At 31.2% G+C, this 17,698-nt stretch overlaps 1 protein-coding gene across 6 annotated transcripts in view; it reads left to right on the plus strand.

The window, feature by feature from the left end:
- USP15 (ubiquitin specific peptidase 15) overlaps positions 1–17,698 on the plus strand; it is a 115,910-nt gene that overhangs the window by 70,230 nt on the left and 27,982 nt on the right. For 4 of the 6 annotated variants that reach the window (XM_081309955.1, XM_081309956.1, XM_081309957.1 and 1 more), the window contains one exon: positions 1,232–1,376. In XM_081309955.1, the coding sequence (XP_081166081.1) occupies positions 1,232–1,376 (145 nt within the window). Of the gene's footprint in view, positions 1–1,231; positions 1,377–16,010; positions 16,156–17,698 lie in introns of those variants that run through there. The other 2 variants (XM_081309960.1, XM_081309959.1) reach the window with 2 other exon arrangements.

Raw genomic sequence — 17,698 nt, forward strand, 5'->3', positions numbered from 1 at the left:
TGTGTTTTACTAGTTCAGTTTGGAGGGGTATGTTTACATTTACTAAAGCCTTTGTTAAATATGCAATAGTATAGTTCACTTAAATTATAATAATCTAGGGATAGTATAGTGTATAAAATAATACAATGAATTATTTTAAATTATAAAAAATTATATTGTTTTAAAATAATATTAGAGCCAGAGGAGATAAGTGGAGTTACTGATTCATCACATTTATTTGTAAACTGTATTTTATTTACATCATTATTTGCTTTTAGCACATGACCTTGATTCTCATTCAGGTTTGTTCTAATGAGTAAAAAGTAATGATTGAAAGTATGCTTTTCTGAATTATGTCCAAACTATCCATCATAAATATTTTATAAGATAGGTAGGCTATTAAAAATTAAGGGAGAATTCATTCTTTTCCACAAAATTTATTTTTTATTACGTGTAGAAAAAAGGAACCATTTAACTTATTTATGGACTTCTTAATTTTTTCAAAAATTATCCTGATTTTTCTAAATTTTTGATAATAGCTTTTTTAAGATTAACATTTATTACACTGAGAGTACAAATTATCCTGAGTTAATATTTATCTAGTTAAATAACCTGTATTATTCTACCAAGCTAAGAAAAACACAAGGTAAATAATATAGGAATGTACTTGCTTAGAATCACTTTTTGCATTCCTGATCACCTAGACTTTTTTCTGCATTTGAATACTAGATTTTGCTGGTCTAGCATAGAATTTATAAATAGAATCTTCAGTGCATCAGAACAGTGATGTCACAGTGGCCTTGGAAATCTCTGCTCTCACCTGTAACTAAAGCACAACTCTTCCTATTTCTACTGTTCTCACTCTACTGGATGCAAAAGGATGCAAAAGGAACATAAATGAGATGATTTATTGCTGCGGGTGGTGTTTAAAATCTGAATGTTTTAAATTTGATGGAGCAATGAAGAATGGAGCAAGCTGTGATGCTGCTCCTGTTAATCAATGGTAGAAAGATATAATAGTGGTTTGTATTGGTTGGTGTGGTATTTGATTGCAGTAATTTTGTTGATTGGATAAAGAGTACATTAATTTAGAGGTGTTAATTGATTTGAGAATCGTGTAAAAGTACCTGAATTGTGTTTCTTAAAAGAAATGTAATGACTAACCATCTCAAAAATAAAATGAAGTATTCTGTTCTTTACAACTATATTGTAATGTAATTGGCTGCATTTTAAATTTTTTTCTTTCTTCCAGTGTGAAAAACTCAAATTATTGTCTCCCATCATATACTGCTTATAAGAACTATGATTATTCAGAACCTGGAAGAAACAATGAACAGCCGGGCCTTTGTGGCCTAAGTAACTTGGGAAATACGTGTTTCATGAACTCAGCTATTCAGGTAGGTCTTGTCAAACAATGTGAAACTCATGTCTCGTGGAATTTATTGATATAAAAATAATAGATAGGTTTTTCATATCAGAACATGAGTATTAGATGTATTTGGGGAATTTATGTACACACATTGACTCGTTCATTATACTACTAGTGGTAGAATATTATTTTCTTGTTCCTCAATTAGGTAGCATATGATTGATGACCATTTTGTAGAGTAGATTAAATAGTACTTCATGCAAAATTGTGGTTCTTAACAGAAAGCTTAGGCTCTGTAAGGAAAAAAGTAAGCTAGTGAAATCTCTCTCTTCAGTAGAAGTCTATTGCTTTTTTTTTCCCTTGTCACCTCCTGTCCCTGCCCTTAACCTTAATGGGAAATTTTCAAAATGGGAAATTTTTGTGGACCTTTTCTATACATATTTTAACAAATCACTTTGCCTTCAATATCTTTTAATTTGGGGATGTATGAAATTACTGCCTTTATCCCCCACCCCACCCCATTTTCATGGCACTTCCCTTTTCTTTCTATTCTATACCGCCTTCTGACTTAATTTGTTAAATTTTTACTTTGATTCTAAAGTAATAAAAGATGTATTTTAATATCACTGTCACTGTGTGTAAAATTAGAGATAGTTATTTCATTCCCCTTTTACAGATAAAATTCTGTGTTTAAAAAAGCCTAGGATAATGGTAAACTGACTATTCTTGATATTTGAATTTTCACCTCTTTTTGTAAATCTTTTTGGTGAATTCTGAATTTTTAGTTTTAAGTCTGAATATTTTGTTCTACTCACATTTTAATATTGAATCTCCTCTGCATAGGAATCAACCTTCAAATATGTAGATAACATGTAGATCAAGAATTGATGACATTATAACACATCTTTAAGTGAATTATTTTGTACATTGTCATTAATCCAGTTGTCTCCTAAATTAACCATTGTCTTTATAGCATTCTTGGAAAATTAAAATTTAACTGGAGTAACTGTAGGCCAGGAGTAACCTTTTAGAAACTTGGGAGGAGGGGGAGACCTAATTAGTAATTTTCTGATTTCATTGTATAGAATTGAGCCACTCACAAAATAGCATATCTGTTTAAGTGGATATAATATAGATTAATAAACTCTTCTTTAAATATTCTTTGAATGAGTAATACTGTTCATTCCTTAATGTGAATTAGTTTATTTAAAATTATTTTTCTAGTATTCCTGTTCTAGCTAAACAAAATAAGTTTTTTTGTTTGTTTTTTTCTGGAAGTTAAGAAGGGGGAACTCATCTGAGAAGACCACGCTAAAATTATTATTATCCTGATAGCTCTTTAGATAACAAAAGTAAAATACTGAGTACTAAACTTTCAGAGAAAGGGACAGAACAGGCATTATAATTTGGTTTGTGTTTGGACTACCCTCCCTGGCCATAAAAATCCTTTCATATAATCTCTGGAAAATATTTTATACAAAATGTGGTTGCACCAGTACCAGAAAACCTTCTTTTAGGGTCCCAAAGTCATGTAATTTTTATATAACTCTTTACTCTCACAATAGCAAAATTACTTTGACTCCTGAGGCTTGATATTAGCTTGATGTTTTGTTTTGATAGTCTGGTATAGAAAATCGATCTCAGTGCTTTTTCATAAAGATTAAGAAAATATTTTTACAACATAGACAATAGAAATTTGAGTCTATCAGAAGAGAACCAGAGTGTTCAAGCTAATCATTCATGGGAGGCTCTGGCCAGCCTTCAAATTAAATTCCTTATAAGGCAATAATGCTCTCTAGTTTCCTGTGTTTTTAACATAGTCTGTGTTTAGTTAATTTCCATATGATTAACTGCAGTTTTTCAAAATGGGTATTAAAATTAAATCATCTAACCAAGCAAGTGAGCTAGATTTAGCATTTGAATAGCTTTCTTATATGCTGTGTTTAAGGTGTAAGAAACTTCATTTTATTCATTTTTGCTTCTGTTCAAAGCTATTTTATTACAATAAATTTGCAGATCTACCACTTACCCTGTCAATATTTTTCACCATCCTATCTTCCATTTTAATTGAGACATAGACACAAGAGTGATGTTTGTAATTTTTATAATAGTAATCATAAAGATTTTTTTTATGAAAATTTAAGCACTCATTATTTTAAGCAGTGGATATTATTTCATGCCTGTATCTTTTGGAAACTGTACTTTCTCTAAAATAAAATTCTGCAGACAAGTCAGAGAAGAAAAAAGTGACTTTTGTTTTGCTGCTTTTGACTTTTAATACAAATTTTGAGAATTAGGAAAGCTAGGACTTTAGTTTTGTTTTCTTTAAAATGCTATGGTTTTAAATTGATTTAGACATCAGCTCTCAAACTGAAAATTCATTGTAAAAGGAAATACAAAATAATGCCTCTGCTTCACAAACATCCATGTTCATAGGTCCATAGATGAGAAGACTAAGAGATAACTAATAAAATAGATTTTATCAATAATTGTTTTCAAATACTGTTACTCAATTATGCTTTTTCCAAGTTTTCTTGTAATTTCTTTAAAATTGAAGACATTCATGAGCTTCTGAAAATAGTATAAAATAACATTTCTACTGATAGTATATTTTAATATAACCACTTAAAATAATTCAGTGAACCTAAAAAGTGTGAGTGGTCACTTTAGTACATCAGCTGGTCTTATATATCTACAAAAAATGGTATGTGTGAAGAGCATACCAATTTTGTATGTGTTTGAGAATGAGTGATGCTTAGTCCATTAGTCGCTTTGAGATAGTGAAATCTTTTAGTCACCCATGACTGAAAACTAAGCTAAATGTCATGTAACATAATTGTTATTATTTAATTATATCAGTACTCAGTATTTTTCTGATGTAATAATGGTATGAATATTAACTTTTTTTAGTGGATAAAGTATTGCCATGTAGTTTCAGTTTATTAAATTAACATTTATTTAACATCAGATATATGAAATATTTTTGGACTTGTATCCTGACCTTTATGAATGTTATAATCTAGACATTGGGTGACTTTTAAACTTTTTGCTTTATAGCATCAAAACCTTTCTTTAACTTAAAGTTTAATTGTATCCCCAATTAATTGTATCCCCAATATTTAAGCAGTGGTAGTAGTGAAATTGCTTTGGTTGGGTGGAGTTCCCAGAACCCCATCTGCTTATCTTTATTTTCCTTAATTTAATGGCCCCAGAAACATTCTCATGGAATCCCAGGACTCTGAGGGACAGTTTGAAAACCAAAGTCTAGCTTTAAAAAATGAACAGAAAAACCACATAAAAAAATTACAAGTTAGAGGAGTCCTAAGGAGTTATATACCGGGATTGAAAACATGGATGTCCTGCTTATTAACTGTGTTGCCCTAGACAAGTTATTCCCCAACTCATTTTTGTCTTCAAATGATAAGAAAATAATAGTATCCATATTTTAGGAGTTTTGCAATGTTTAAGTGAGTTGATAAATATAAAACTCATAGAATAGTGATTAGGTTGATACTATTTTTGTGTTAGTCTTTTTTTTTTTTTTAATTAAAAGAGTTAACCAGAATGACTCCTGAAATATTCTGTCTTCCATGGCCCCAACATTTGTTTTCCTTTCTTAATAATCTCTTAATCCATTTTGACTAGACCTTGTGAATGAGAGAAAGGAACTTGTATTTTTTTTTCCACTTAGTGTTGCTGCATTCATGGTTATTTATCATCTGCTCCATTTCTGAGCTGTGATAGGTTAGGTTACCATAGGCAAACTGATAAACAGTTATATTTTATTATATTCTTTGTCTATTTATATGCAGTCTTCAGGGTGCTCCAAAATTCAAAATTCTTCAGTTCAGGTTATCCCGGAACTCAGCCTCTTGAGTAGTTACCACCATGTCCTGAAGGTACAAATAATATATTTAAAAAATAGTTTTCTAGTGCCCCAAATCTATTACTTCATCTAAAGAATGTCCAGTTTTACAGTTTGCATTTTTGGAGGTAATTTGAATTAGTGTTAGTTTGGTAGATTCAGGAGCACTCCAACCCTTGTCTTTTTCATTGTCAAGGCCTACCTAGGAGGCTCATGATTGGCTTCCTGGAAGAAGCAGCTCTTCAGATGGATTTGAAGCAAGGGAATGATATGGTCTTTTCCACTGGAAAGCAGCACAGCGTAAGATGGTTGTTTTAAAACTCTTTACTTGATAGGGCCCCTTAAATAGATTGTAGGAAGTCATTGAGAAAAATGGAACTAATCAAGGACTTGTTTATTATTCTTGTCATAAAATAGAAAATGAATCGAGATTCCAAGCATTTTAAAAGTTATCTTTTTTTCTGTGATTTGTTGAGTTAGAAAAAAATTTATTAAGTTTAGAGAATGCAACACTAGGTCTTTATTACATAGTAAAACTTTAAAAGTCCTTACTACAACTGTCATTTCTATGTTATACTACTTCATAGCTTGAATATGATTAAATATAACACTACCCTACTCTTACCTTGAGAACTTCTTTTTGCATTTATTGGAACACAAATTCTCAGAAGTCCACTTAAACAAATAAGCAACCTTATGTTAAAATACGTATATATAGTTTCCATCAAAAAAAAATTTGAGTTATATGACAGTTTTTTTTTTTTTAAGTTGAGAATCTTCTAGAGAATAATTTCTTTTGATAAACTGAGAATGTGGCTAACTAAAACTTCAAACTGTTTCTTTCCAGGCCAAGTGTTTAGTCTAATCCAGGATATTGTTTGAATTTCTTCCATGTTATGTGCCAAATCTTGCATAGCAAACTATCATTTTAAAAAATGTTAATCAGGCTAAGAATATACTGGTAAAGCGTTTGCCCTGCACCAATCCCTGAGTTCTTTCCCCAGCGCTACCAAAAATTTTTTAAAAAAGTGTTTCTGTGTGTATACACACGCATAGATATATTTAAAAATCTATTCAGTCATCTATCAGATGAAAAATCAAGTCTTCTTTCCATTTTTACAAAAGCAAAAAAAGAAAAAAAGTGGAGGGACAATCTTGCATTAGAGCCATTCGCTTTCTCAACATGGACACCAAAGAAGTATCCCTTCCATTTAGAAAGAAAGAAGTGGGTGACGAAGGAGAACCTGTATTCTCAGGCAGATTATTTTAGGAAAAAATTTGTATAGTATAGTTCTGTAGGAATTTAATATTTACTACTAGGAGAGAAATGGTAACTCTAAAAGAATGCCTTTGTAGTTACGTAACTTGGTTATTAGGGATTTCTTCTCATGAAAACATGCCTTTCTTAAATGGGGGAAGGAAATCGGATTCATCTGCTCTTCACCTTCTCATTTAATAAGTAGATCTCTCTAGGACTAATGCTTTTATTTTTCAATTAATACAGACTTTTAAGTATTTTTTCTGTCCCTCATTCTATGACAGGAAAATGACATGAGTGTAGATCACAGAGAAATAAGTTGTTTTAAGGATTTATAAATAATTGCATCTGATTCTAACATACAAAATGGTTTTATATTACTCTGGCTAAAAAAAAGCTAACACCAAATAATAATATAGCTGGCCTTCCCTGGATTCAATCACTGCAAATAGAAAAAAAAATTTTTTTAACACATCTATACTTTTTTCCTTTCACTACTAAATACAGTATAACAACTATTTATATGGCATTTATGTTATATTAGGTATTATAAGTAATCTAGACATGATTTAGAATATATAAGAGAATGTGCATAGATTATATGCAAATACAGCACCATTTTATGAGACTTGAGCATCTGCAATTTTGATATCCATAAATATCAAGAGATGAGTATATACTTATTAGATAGTATTATAGTCATCACATCTTACAATACACATCTTGTATTGATTGTGATAATTATTATTTTAGTAAAACATAAGGAAAAACCTAAGAAATGTCAGTCAGTGATCTATAGTGAGAGCTCAGTATTTACCTCCCCACCACAAGAAAGGAAAATTGGTTCCAGTTTTACTTCTGTTACTTAAATCACACAGCTCATTTTCTTTTTTCTTTTTTTTTTTTTTTTTTTTATATTTATTTTTTAGTATTTGGCGAACACAACATCTTAGTTTGTATGTGGTGCTGAGGATCGAACCTGGGCCGCACGCATGCTAGGCGAGCGCGCTACCGCTTGAGCCACATCCCCAGCCCCTACACAGCTCATTTTCATAATTAAAATAATACATCTCATTTACTAAATGTATATTAATATCATTCAACACTTTTTTGATTGGAAGATTCTAAAGTGTTTCGGTTTTATATTCTAAATTATAAATTGGTATGATTGAATGGTCACTAGAAAATTTAGGAGATTGGACTGAAATATTCTTGAAAGAATGAAAGTCATGCCAGATCTCTCTTGGGGCTTGCTTTGATGTCCATTGCTTATTTCTTTTAAAAGTATACTTTTATTAAATTGTAGCCAGTCAAAACTGTGCTTATTAAAGGCTCTTTTCTACTGAATTTTGTTTCTTTTAAGACAGTTGATCTTGAGATCATCTTTCTGTTTTAGTTTATAAGTAGAAATAGTTTTATGATTATGCTTTTTTTAACATGATCAACTTTCTAGGTGTCATTGTCACTTTCATAGTAAATGGATTTTTCAGTTTAGTATTCTGTTAGTTAAGAAACATTACAAATATTATTATTAATCACTTTTTTACAGTGATTTATAAACAAAACTATTTGAGACAAGAAAGGGTTAATGGTTGCTGAAACCATTGTAAATGGTAATATCTAAATTACTAGCTGTAATACCTTTATTAAAACATGTAGCCCAGTGTTGAAGTTGTAGTCTCTGATAATAGCAGTATCCTTTTTTGCATAGTACAAGTTGTTTTTCATATCATGTTTAGTTTTTTAACTTTCTCTTTTCAGAGATCTGTGATTTAGGGCCTAAGCATGCCTATTTCACTAATAAAGAAATTGAGGCAAGGAATGTTCAAGTGACTTTCCAGTTACTAAGATAACTTAATAAATTGAAATTGAGTTGTTATTCAGAACATTCTGAGACAATGTATTTTTTTCAAATTATGCTAATCAACTGTTAAGAAATACTTTAAATACATTTTATTTTATGGTGGTAAAATATACAAAAAAAATTACCATTTGAACCATTTTAAATGTATAGTTTAGTATATTCACATTGTTATACAACCATTAAAAATAAGTTTTTTAGTTGTTTTTGTTGTGCTAGGAATTTAACCCAGAGCCTTGTGCATGTAGGCAAGTGCTCTACTGCTAGGTTATATCCCCAGCACTTGTTTAAAAATGCTTTTGAGGCCGGGCATGGTGGCACACACCTATAATCCCAGTGGCTCTGGAGGCTGAGGCAGGAAGATTGCAAATTCAAAGCCAGTCTCAGCAAGGGTGAGGCACTAAGCAACTCAGACCCTGCCTCTAAATAAAATACAAAATAGGGCTGGGGTTGTGGCTCAGTGATTAACTACCCCTGAGTTCAATCCCTGGCACCCTCTGCCACCAAAAAAAAAAAAAAAAAAAGCTTTTGAGGTGAGGATTAAACCCAATAGAATAGTGTTTTCCTGACTTACATGAGACCCTGGGTTCAATACCTAGGATCACCAAATAATTTTTAAAACCACCCCCCAAAAAAAGTTTTTATATTTATGCCAAGAGAATGGTCTCTATATTTCATGATACTCCCATAAAATAGCATTATTGTTTGGTTACAGCTCATCAATTCCCTTAAGAAGTTATACAAACATTTATTTAATGGTAATAATGTTCAAAATATAGTTCAAGTACTCCTTTTTGAAATTGTTTCATTCTTCTGAACATCACTGGTAGGTATTTTTCCTTCTTGAATAAGTTGGTTTTCAAAACTAGAAATTATTGAGAATATTAGGAATATTGTAGGTAATCAAGCTAAATAATTTTTCCACTAAGATACACTTATGATGTTGTTCATTTACTCAGCAAATATTTCTTGAGGCCCTACTAAGCGTCTTTTTCACTCTGAGCACAAATTACAACATCATGAACAAAGCAGTTTCTATTTCCACAGAGTTTATAGTCTAGCAGGAGAGATAAGCATTAAATTAATCATAATTGCATTAGGCATCAAGAAGAGGAAACAATGGAATGCTGTGAGTGAATGACAAGAGCCCTGAAAACACCTAATTTACACTGGGCATCTTACTCAGCAGAAGTAACATGTGAGTTGGGCATAGTGGCACACACCTATAATGCCAGCAACTTGGGAGACTGAAACAGGAGACTTGCAAGTTCAAAGCCAGCCTGAACAACTTAGCAAGGCCCTATCTCAAAATAAAAAGTAAAAAGGGATGGGGAGGGCTGGGGTTGTGGCTCAGCGGTAGAGCGCTCACCTAGCACGTGCGAGGTGCTGGGTTTAATCCTCAGCACCACATAAAAAATAAATAAACAATATAAAGGTATTGTGTCCAACTACAACTGAAAAAAAAAGGTGGGCTGGGGATATGGCTCAGTAGTTAAGTACCCCTGGGGTTCATTTGAGCTATGACCAAGAAATAGGTAAATTTGGCAGGTGAGAATTAAAAATGATATAAAAAATGCTCTAGGAAGGGCCAGTTTGAGTAACATATAAAATGACAAAAGGAGAGTAGGACAAATTAAATTTGAAGATATAGGCCAAAGCCAGAGCATACAAGGAGAATTTAGATTTTAATGCATTATAAGGGTATTGAATATTTCAGGGTACCATTATCTTACCTAGGTTACTGCAGTTATCTTAGCTGGGTTGTTTGGGGGATTTTTGTTTTGTTTTATTTGCTTTTACCTTTAATTCCTGTAGTTTGTCCCTTAAAAGAACAGCCAGAGAGATCCTTTTCTGTTGTTATTGCTGACAACACTAAAAGCTGAAGCCTTAAAATAGTGGAAGGCCTTATACGATCTGGCCCCTGATGTATCTTATATTCTATTATTTTCCACCAAGCTCATTTCATTCTATCTTTACTAGCTTCTTCTACATGCCAAGAAATATTCCTGCCTCAAGGTCTCTGATCTTGCAATTTCCTATACTTATGATGGTATTTCTCTAAATATTTATTTATAGCTTTACTTTCTTATTTTTGTTAGATATTTATTAGCAGTCAAATTCTTCTCCATTCACCCTATCAAAAAAAAAGAAAAATGAGTAACTGCCCTTTCCACATTCCATTCAGCACTCATCACCTACTGACATGCTTTACTTATATTTGTCTTTTTTCTTTCTGTCTCCCCCTACTCCCAACACACACACACACACACACACACACACACACACACACACACACACACAAGCTCCATGGGTACAGGGATTTTGTGTTAGTTACTACTATAGCTTCATTACCTAGAATAACACTTGGCATTAAAAAAAATTAATGAAAGGTGAAGTTTCTAGTTTCTGTCTTATACGTCATGATGATGGATATAACCATTTAGCAAAATCAGGGTAGTGGGAAAGGAGACATGGTAGGAGGACTAGATTCAGGGTGGGGAGAAGATATGAATTGATTTTTGGCATGTCTGTTTTGTGTTGCCTATGAACCATCTAAGTAGCTAGATCAGAGGTAGGTGAATATTCTTGTATGGAATATAGATCAGAGCCTAGGCTGGAAAAAAGAAATATGTTATTATAGGTGGTATTTGAAATCATGGAAATGAATGTATCTAAATGAGGAGGTCTGTGAAATAGAGGTTCTAGAACTAAGCCCTGTAATGCAACATTTGAACCGAGAGAAGACAATGTTTAAGTAGGAGAAAAGAAAGATTATGGATGTCATTTCTAGATTCTGCAGTGACTTCCCATTATCTCCAAAATATGAGACCAGATCATCAGCTAAGAATTGAAAGGGGAAGATTGCTCAACAATATTGAGATCTCATTTGAGATTGGGAAATATCAGTTTAGAATGATAGATTTATTCACTTAAGATTTTCTCCAGCACTGTTTACATGGTGCATAAAATAGACAACTGAGTTCATCTAGGGTTGGACAGAGAAAAGGGGGAAAGGATTGCTCTTAAATCAACTAATGTTCTTGTTTTATATATTTAGCTGACCCAACAAATATCCACTGAATCTCTACTATGTACCCAACATTGTTTTAGACAATGATAAAAAGAGAGTGGCCATCTTTAGAAGTTCATAAACTAGTGAATGAAATAGACATAAAAACAAACAAGATATGATAGCATGAGTAGCAAAATGTTATGGAAGCAAAGAGAGCCATTCAGAAATAAGTGAGGCTTCACCAAAGTGACATTTGAATTGAGTTTTAATTTTATTTGGTGGAGTATGTAACTATCCATTATGACATATTTTATTCATCTGGTCATAAAATAGCAGAGAATTACCAGAAATACAAACTATATCGTTATAGCTTATGTATGTTTCTACATATTTTTTTCGCCATAGAAATCTATACATAAGAAATCTGTTTTATCAAAGTAAAAACATTGTTCATACATTCAATAAATACATACTTGAATTTCCTACATGTTAACTGTTGATGCTTTTTCATGTATGCAAGCTGTAAAAAGAGGAGTACCTAAAATATTTTGAGCTATATGTAATGCTTATTCATAATGCTTCGCTTACCAGGTTTGGTATATACCAGACAATACTGCCTCACTTGCATACTAGATTTGATATATAATTGATGCATTATGAATAATGCTTAGGGCTTTTTAAAGTATAATATGCTTTACCAGGAGAAATCAATTTTTAAAAAATAAATTTTTGACAAAAATATTACTAGTAATTAAGTTAAAAAATACTTTGAGATTCCTCTTATGCTTAATAGCATACAGTATATTGGGTATTGCACAAAAAATTTCTGTTGCCACATTTATATCACTGTCTTTCTGGAAGCTCCATTACCTTCCCCAAAACTTGTTCCATTGTTGTTCATTATTTGTTCCTTTAAATTCACATTTTTACTGCTCCTTTCAGCTTATATACATGTCTTTTTTAATAAATGAGGAGTGGTGCAAGGGGGATCCATGACCTTGTAAAGAATAGTCTGTGCTCTCTATCTGCTTTCTTATTTTTCTTCAATCCACATCTTATTTAAATCTATCAAGTGCCTAGCAGGATAGGTAAAAGCATGGATTTGAAATCAGATTGCTTGGATTCAAATCTTAGCTCTCTCATTTGCAAATTGTATGACGTTGAATAAGAAACTTTCTAGTTTCTTCATCGGTAAAGTGAAAATTTAATTTTTTAAGAAGTGCTTGATGCATAGTAAACAGTATATAAATATCAACTCATGTTGTCACTGTGATATTATACCACTCCATAGAAATTTTGATAAGGTCACTCTTGACCTCCTTGTTTGCTAGGTTTTCTGTAGCCCCTTTACCTTTGAGAATTTGACGTCCATTTTTACACTGACAAATCCTGAAGCTGTGTCACCCATAATTCTCCCTCCTCAGTTTCCCTCCAGTATGAATCTTTTAAATGGACATTGATACAGATATAACCTACAAATAACTCAACATGTTTACTAAGACTAGTCCCAGTCCTCTTTATTTCTTATACTTACTCTTGTAACTACAATTGTCCACCCAGTAACCCACATTAAAACATGAGATTTATCCAAAGTTCTTTTCACTCTTAAATAGCAGTTATATCCACTGTTTCCTCCAACAGGACATTATTCCAATACTCAGCATTTTTAAGGTGAACTATAAAAATATATGCCAGGTCATTCCTGTTGCATTATTTATCCTCTTCCAGCCCATTTAGTACACTGCTTCCAAATACATTGATTTGAAAAGAAAATATGATTAAAATATGTTTAAAGTTTGTTTACCATCCTCTGAAGGATAAAATTCATACCAGATCCTGATTACTTTTTTATCCAAAATTACTTTCAATTCTTAGTACTCATTAAGTTTCAAAACTCTTTGCACATATTATTACCTCTTCCTTAGTTGTCTTTCCTATACTTCCCCCTTTTCTTCTATCCCTTCCTCCTAGACAAAATATCCATTACACAGAATCATGAAAGCAAAAGCTGTCTTTGGTTTTCTTTTATATCCCCTATATTTAGTATAATGCCTGATGTATATTAGGACATTGTTTCTCATGATTTGCCTGTGGATTTCACAGTGTTGATCAAATGAAATAACTATAGAAATTGAAAATGGTTAAAATTTTCTATAGCAATTTGATAGAGCAATTTTATAGCTATTAAATCTAATAATAAAAATCAGACTTGGCTTTTGTATATTGTTTTTTTAGTTTTATTTTCCTAGTGGTTTGTACACAAAAGTACCAATCTTTGATTCAGTAATTAAAAAAAAAAATTAGTCCTTCCAACACAAATGTTTTGAGAAACACTAATTAGAAAAATTATTACCAGAAATGTTTGGAATTCAACCTGTACCAGATTTATGATATTTTTAGAGCTGCCTAAACTCCAAACGAACTCAATAATTTTAAAAAGAATTAAAGTATGTAATAAACAACTAAAAACTGAAACTTCTTGCAACTAAAAACTGAAAAAAAAAATACCAACATAGAAAGTCCAAGAAATCTGATAATACTTGGATTGGGTCACCACGTTAGTCATAATTTGACAGGTCATACCAGCACTGCAATAAAAATAGTTCCTTGAATAATTTTACAGTGAATCATATGAGAAAATCCTTTTAGAACATATTTTATATACTTTCAGAGGCTTTTGAAATAATGATATTTTCTTAATAAATACTTGTTGAGTGATTAGGTAAATTTGAAGTTTTTAGATTATGAAAATAGACATCTTCATAGTTCATGCTATCACATGATGTTTAAATTTCTATTTCACTTCAGTTTAATTATTATCAATTATGGGCCTAGTGTAATGAAATGACAAAGAAATATATGGCTTGGTTATTTAGAGTGTAATAAATCAGTAAAACTTAAAAAAATTCTGCTGCCCCTTATATGCCCTTGCAAGAAAATTAAAGATTAATAAATCATATAATTCTTAAATATTAAGTTACTTGAAAACATTTTTTATTGAATATTATCTGCAAGGGATTGAATACCAATATTACGTACTTGTGTGTGCACGTGCGCATGTTTGTGTGCGTGTGACTGTATGTTTTTCCCCCTTAAAACTTCTATCTTGCCTGCCAAAAAGTTAATATTGGCATTTATTTCATTGTGAGCCTGTTTTGAATTATTAATGGGCTAAGAGATGGTTTCTAAAACATTAAAATTATTTATAAACTTTAGTTTTTAAATGTAGATGTAACTTAACATTGTTTCTTAATGTTATTATAGAAACATTTGGTTTTAGCATGCTTTCCATAAAGTGAATACCTTAACATAAAATCACTCATAGTCTGTTGCTAAAAAGTAAAAAAAAAAAAAGTTTAAAAATCAGAATTGCTGTCATAGTCTAGTGGTCTAAAGCCTGATCTAAATACACCTTACCTGAAGCTTATAGCTTTGTTGGTATAATAATAATTTATAGCCAAAACTTTCAAATTTATCTTTATCACAAAGGATCTTCTATCCAATTTCTTTCAGCTTTCAATATGAAAATCAGTGATTTTTACATAATCATGACGTTTTTAACAGGGACATCTATAGTTACAGGATTACAAGGTAATCTTTTTGACAAACTTAGAATTAGTTTTCCTCAATCCTATAGATGAAGGGGAAAGGATTGACATTTCTTTGCTGACCAACAAAGTGTATCCCATCATTTTTCGTGTTTCCCAGAACTTTGATAATAATTATTCATTGAATTCAAGTAACATATAAAGAAGATATATCATAGAATTTGAAGGAAGGGGAAACAGTGGGTCTTTTGTTTAATTTTATTCATGTTGTTAAACCTAGGGAATGAGTAATTAAATAAAAATGATAGAACAGCATCTAGAGTATGTAGTTCTTGATTTTTACCAGTTGTATAGAGAAGAAAACACAGCAAAAGTTTTTAAAAATAGATAAGAGGAAAATTATATCCATCTTTTTAAAAAGCTCAAAGAATAGAAATGTAAATCAAGATAGAGCAATAATTTTGTTTACTCTCACAAAATATTTGGAGATCTTCAGAATTAATCTCAAATCTCATATGAGATTTGACTTTTCTAGAAAAAAATTAACAAAAATAAGATCATTAAATTACCAGAAAACTTATTTTTTAATCTATTTGATGATGGCACAGGCCTATATTTCAGTTCCATTGTGAATTCTTACATCAGACTTTCTAGTATCATCCACTGTTTTGGTTTGGTTTGTTTTGGTTTGATTGGTTTTTTGAATTTTACAAAACTAATGCCAGTATCCCAATATTAATAGAATGCTTTTAAATTATGGCAGTACCTTTTCAGAATTCTGATACTGTTCTCATGACAAATTGGAAAACAACAGGCAAATTTAAAAATTCTTTATCCATCTAACCTTAAAATTCAGGGTGGAAAAACATATTTGAGGGTATTCTAAAATGACATTTACTGTTAATTACTTTAGGTTTTATTTTTTAAGTCATAAAAAATAAGAATGAATCCCTTATTTTAGATTGGGTTTTTATTTTTACGTTTGGTCAGTTTGAAGGTGTAGCTATTTTTTAAAGGGTTGTGAGTGGCATTACATTTTTATCAATTACAGAATGAGTTGCACAACTCAAAAACTTTAGGTAATCAAAAATTAAGTTTGTTTTCTTTCCTATTCTAGTTACCGGTTTACTAAATAGTGAGCATACATGATCACTTGAGAATTGGGCTTCTGGAGCACCTGAACAGAAAGGGAGTGGTTCATATTCAGCATTACAAAAGACAACTTTCTCTTTTTGAAGGGGATTACTTTGGCTATTTTCCAGGTACTGGGGAAATTCCAGTTCATTACAAGTTATGGGATGGCTATTAATTATTCATTTCCTAAAATATGTTGATTACAGACTTGAGATTTGGTTATATAGTAGGACTTTGTCTTCATCAGTTTAAAACAACAACAAAACCTACATTGAAGTTTATAGTGAAATACAAAATTGAGACTCTTACTTGTCACTTATATTTTTTTAGAAATATCAATCTTAGTGATCAGAACATATATAGTAAAAGACTAAGTCTTTTACTTTCAAAAAGTAAGAACAGTAAGATTTGTGCATGTGTATGTGAAGAAAATGTATAAGATGCTTTGCATCTTCAAAGCAATTAAACAATGAAAGAAAATTATATTTCCCATATATATTAAAGTTTTAGGATGTTGGGTTAAGGAAGGAAGTTTATAACTAGATAGTTTTTATGAAGAATTAATACTTTATGAACAATTTGAATGTTTATTATTTTTTAACATAGTTCTTCAGGGTTGCAGTGGATGAAGGTGTGTATACATTTGAACCATAACAGCAGAATGTCTTTTGATGAGACATCTGATTATTTAAGAGAATTCTCTTTAGAATTTTCATGTCTAGTTCCAGGGTGAAGATTTTAGGGAAAAGAAAAAAAAACTGCATTTCAAAATATATTTTTTTCACTTATCTTTTACTTATAGAGAGTTACCTTATAGTTTTATATATATATATATACACACACACATATATGGGGTATATACAGTAGTTATTTTCTTTCACTAGGGAAATCTCTCAGGAATTATTTGGACTATAGTTATTTTTGAACTTGTAGAATTTTGGTGTAGAGTTATAATGGGTCAATTTAGATGTCCTTTTTAGTCTGTTGTTTTCCCATTGCTTTCTTACTTGAGGAATGTTTCTTAGTCTCTCTACTGTACAGGTTTTCATTTACTCAGCACACTTTAATTGAGCTATATGTCAGGTACTGTGCTAAATTCTGAGGTGTAAATTATAAGACATGGACTTAAAGTTGAAGATGGTATAGTTTTAGCCCTGATGATGGAATATTAGTTTTTGTTTGTTTGGTTGCTGGTTTTTTGGTTTTTGAGGTGCGGAGGAACTTGTAACTTTGAGAAGATGTTAAAGTAAATTTAAAGAATTTTAAGTGTGAATTTCTTACAGGGGAAGAAATTTCTAAGGAGAGGAATGAATACATGTGAAGGTGCAGTCTTAATACATTAAGCTAAGACATGTATCTTAAGATTCATAATTCAAATACAAGGATAATCTTAAACTTGAAATTTATAATGTGAAATACATATACAATATAAAATGCATGTAGAGAAGAACCCCATAGCCACTTAAAAGAATAGATATGTAGCAGTCGCTTCTCACTAAATGTTTAGCTTGTGCATACACCAACCATTCTTACCATTCTTCGTAGATCAACAGCCTTTCATTCATAGTTGCTTATTTCCTGAACCTTACCTCTAGTCATTCTATCACAAATGCTAAATTAGTAAATTCCAAAAGCCTACCATCTACTAAACATGAAATTTCGTTTTTTAAT

The sequence above is a fragment of the Spermophilus citellus genome (assembly GCF_964194105.1).
Source record: "Spermophilus citellus genome assembly, chromosome: 10".
Classification (NCBI taxonomy): domain Eukaryota; kingdom Metazoa; phylum Chordata; class Mammalia; order Rodentia; family Sciuridae; genus Spermophilus; species Spermophilus citellus.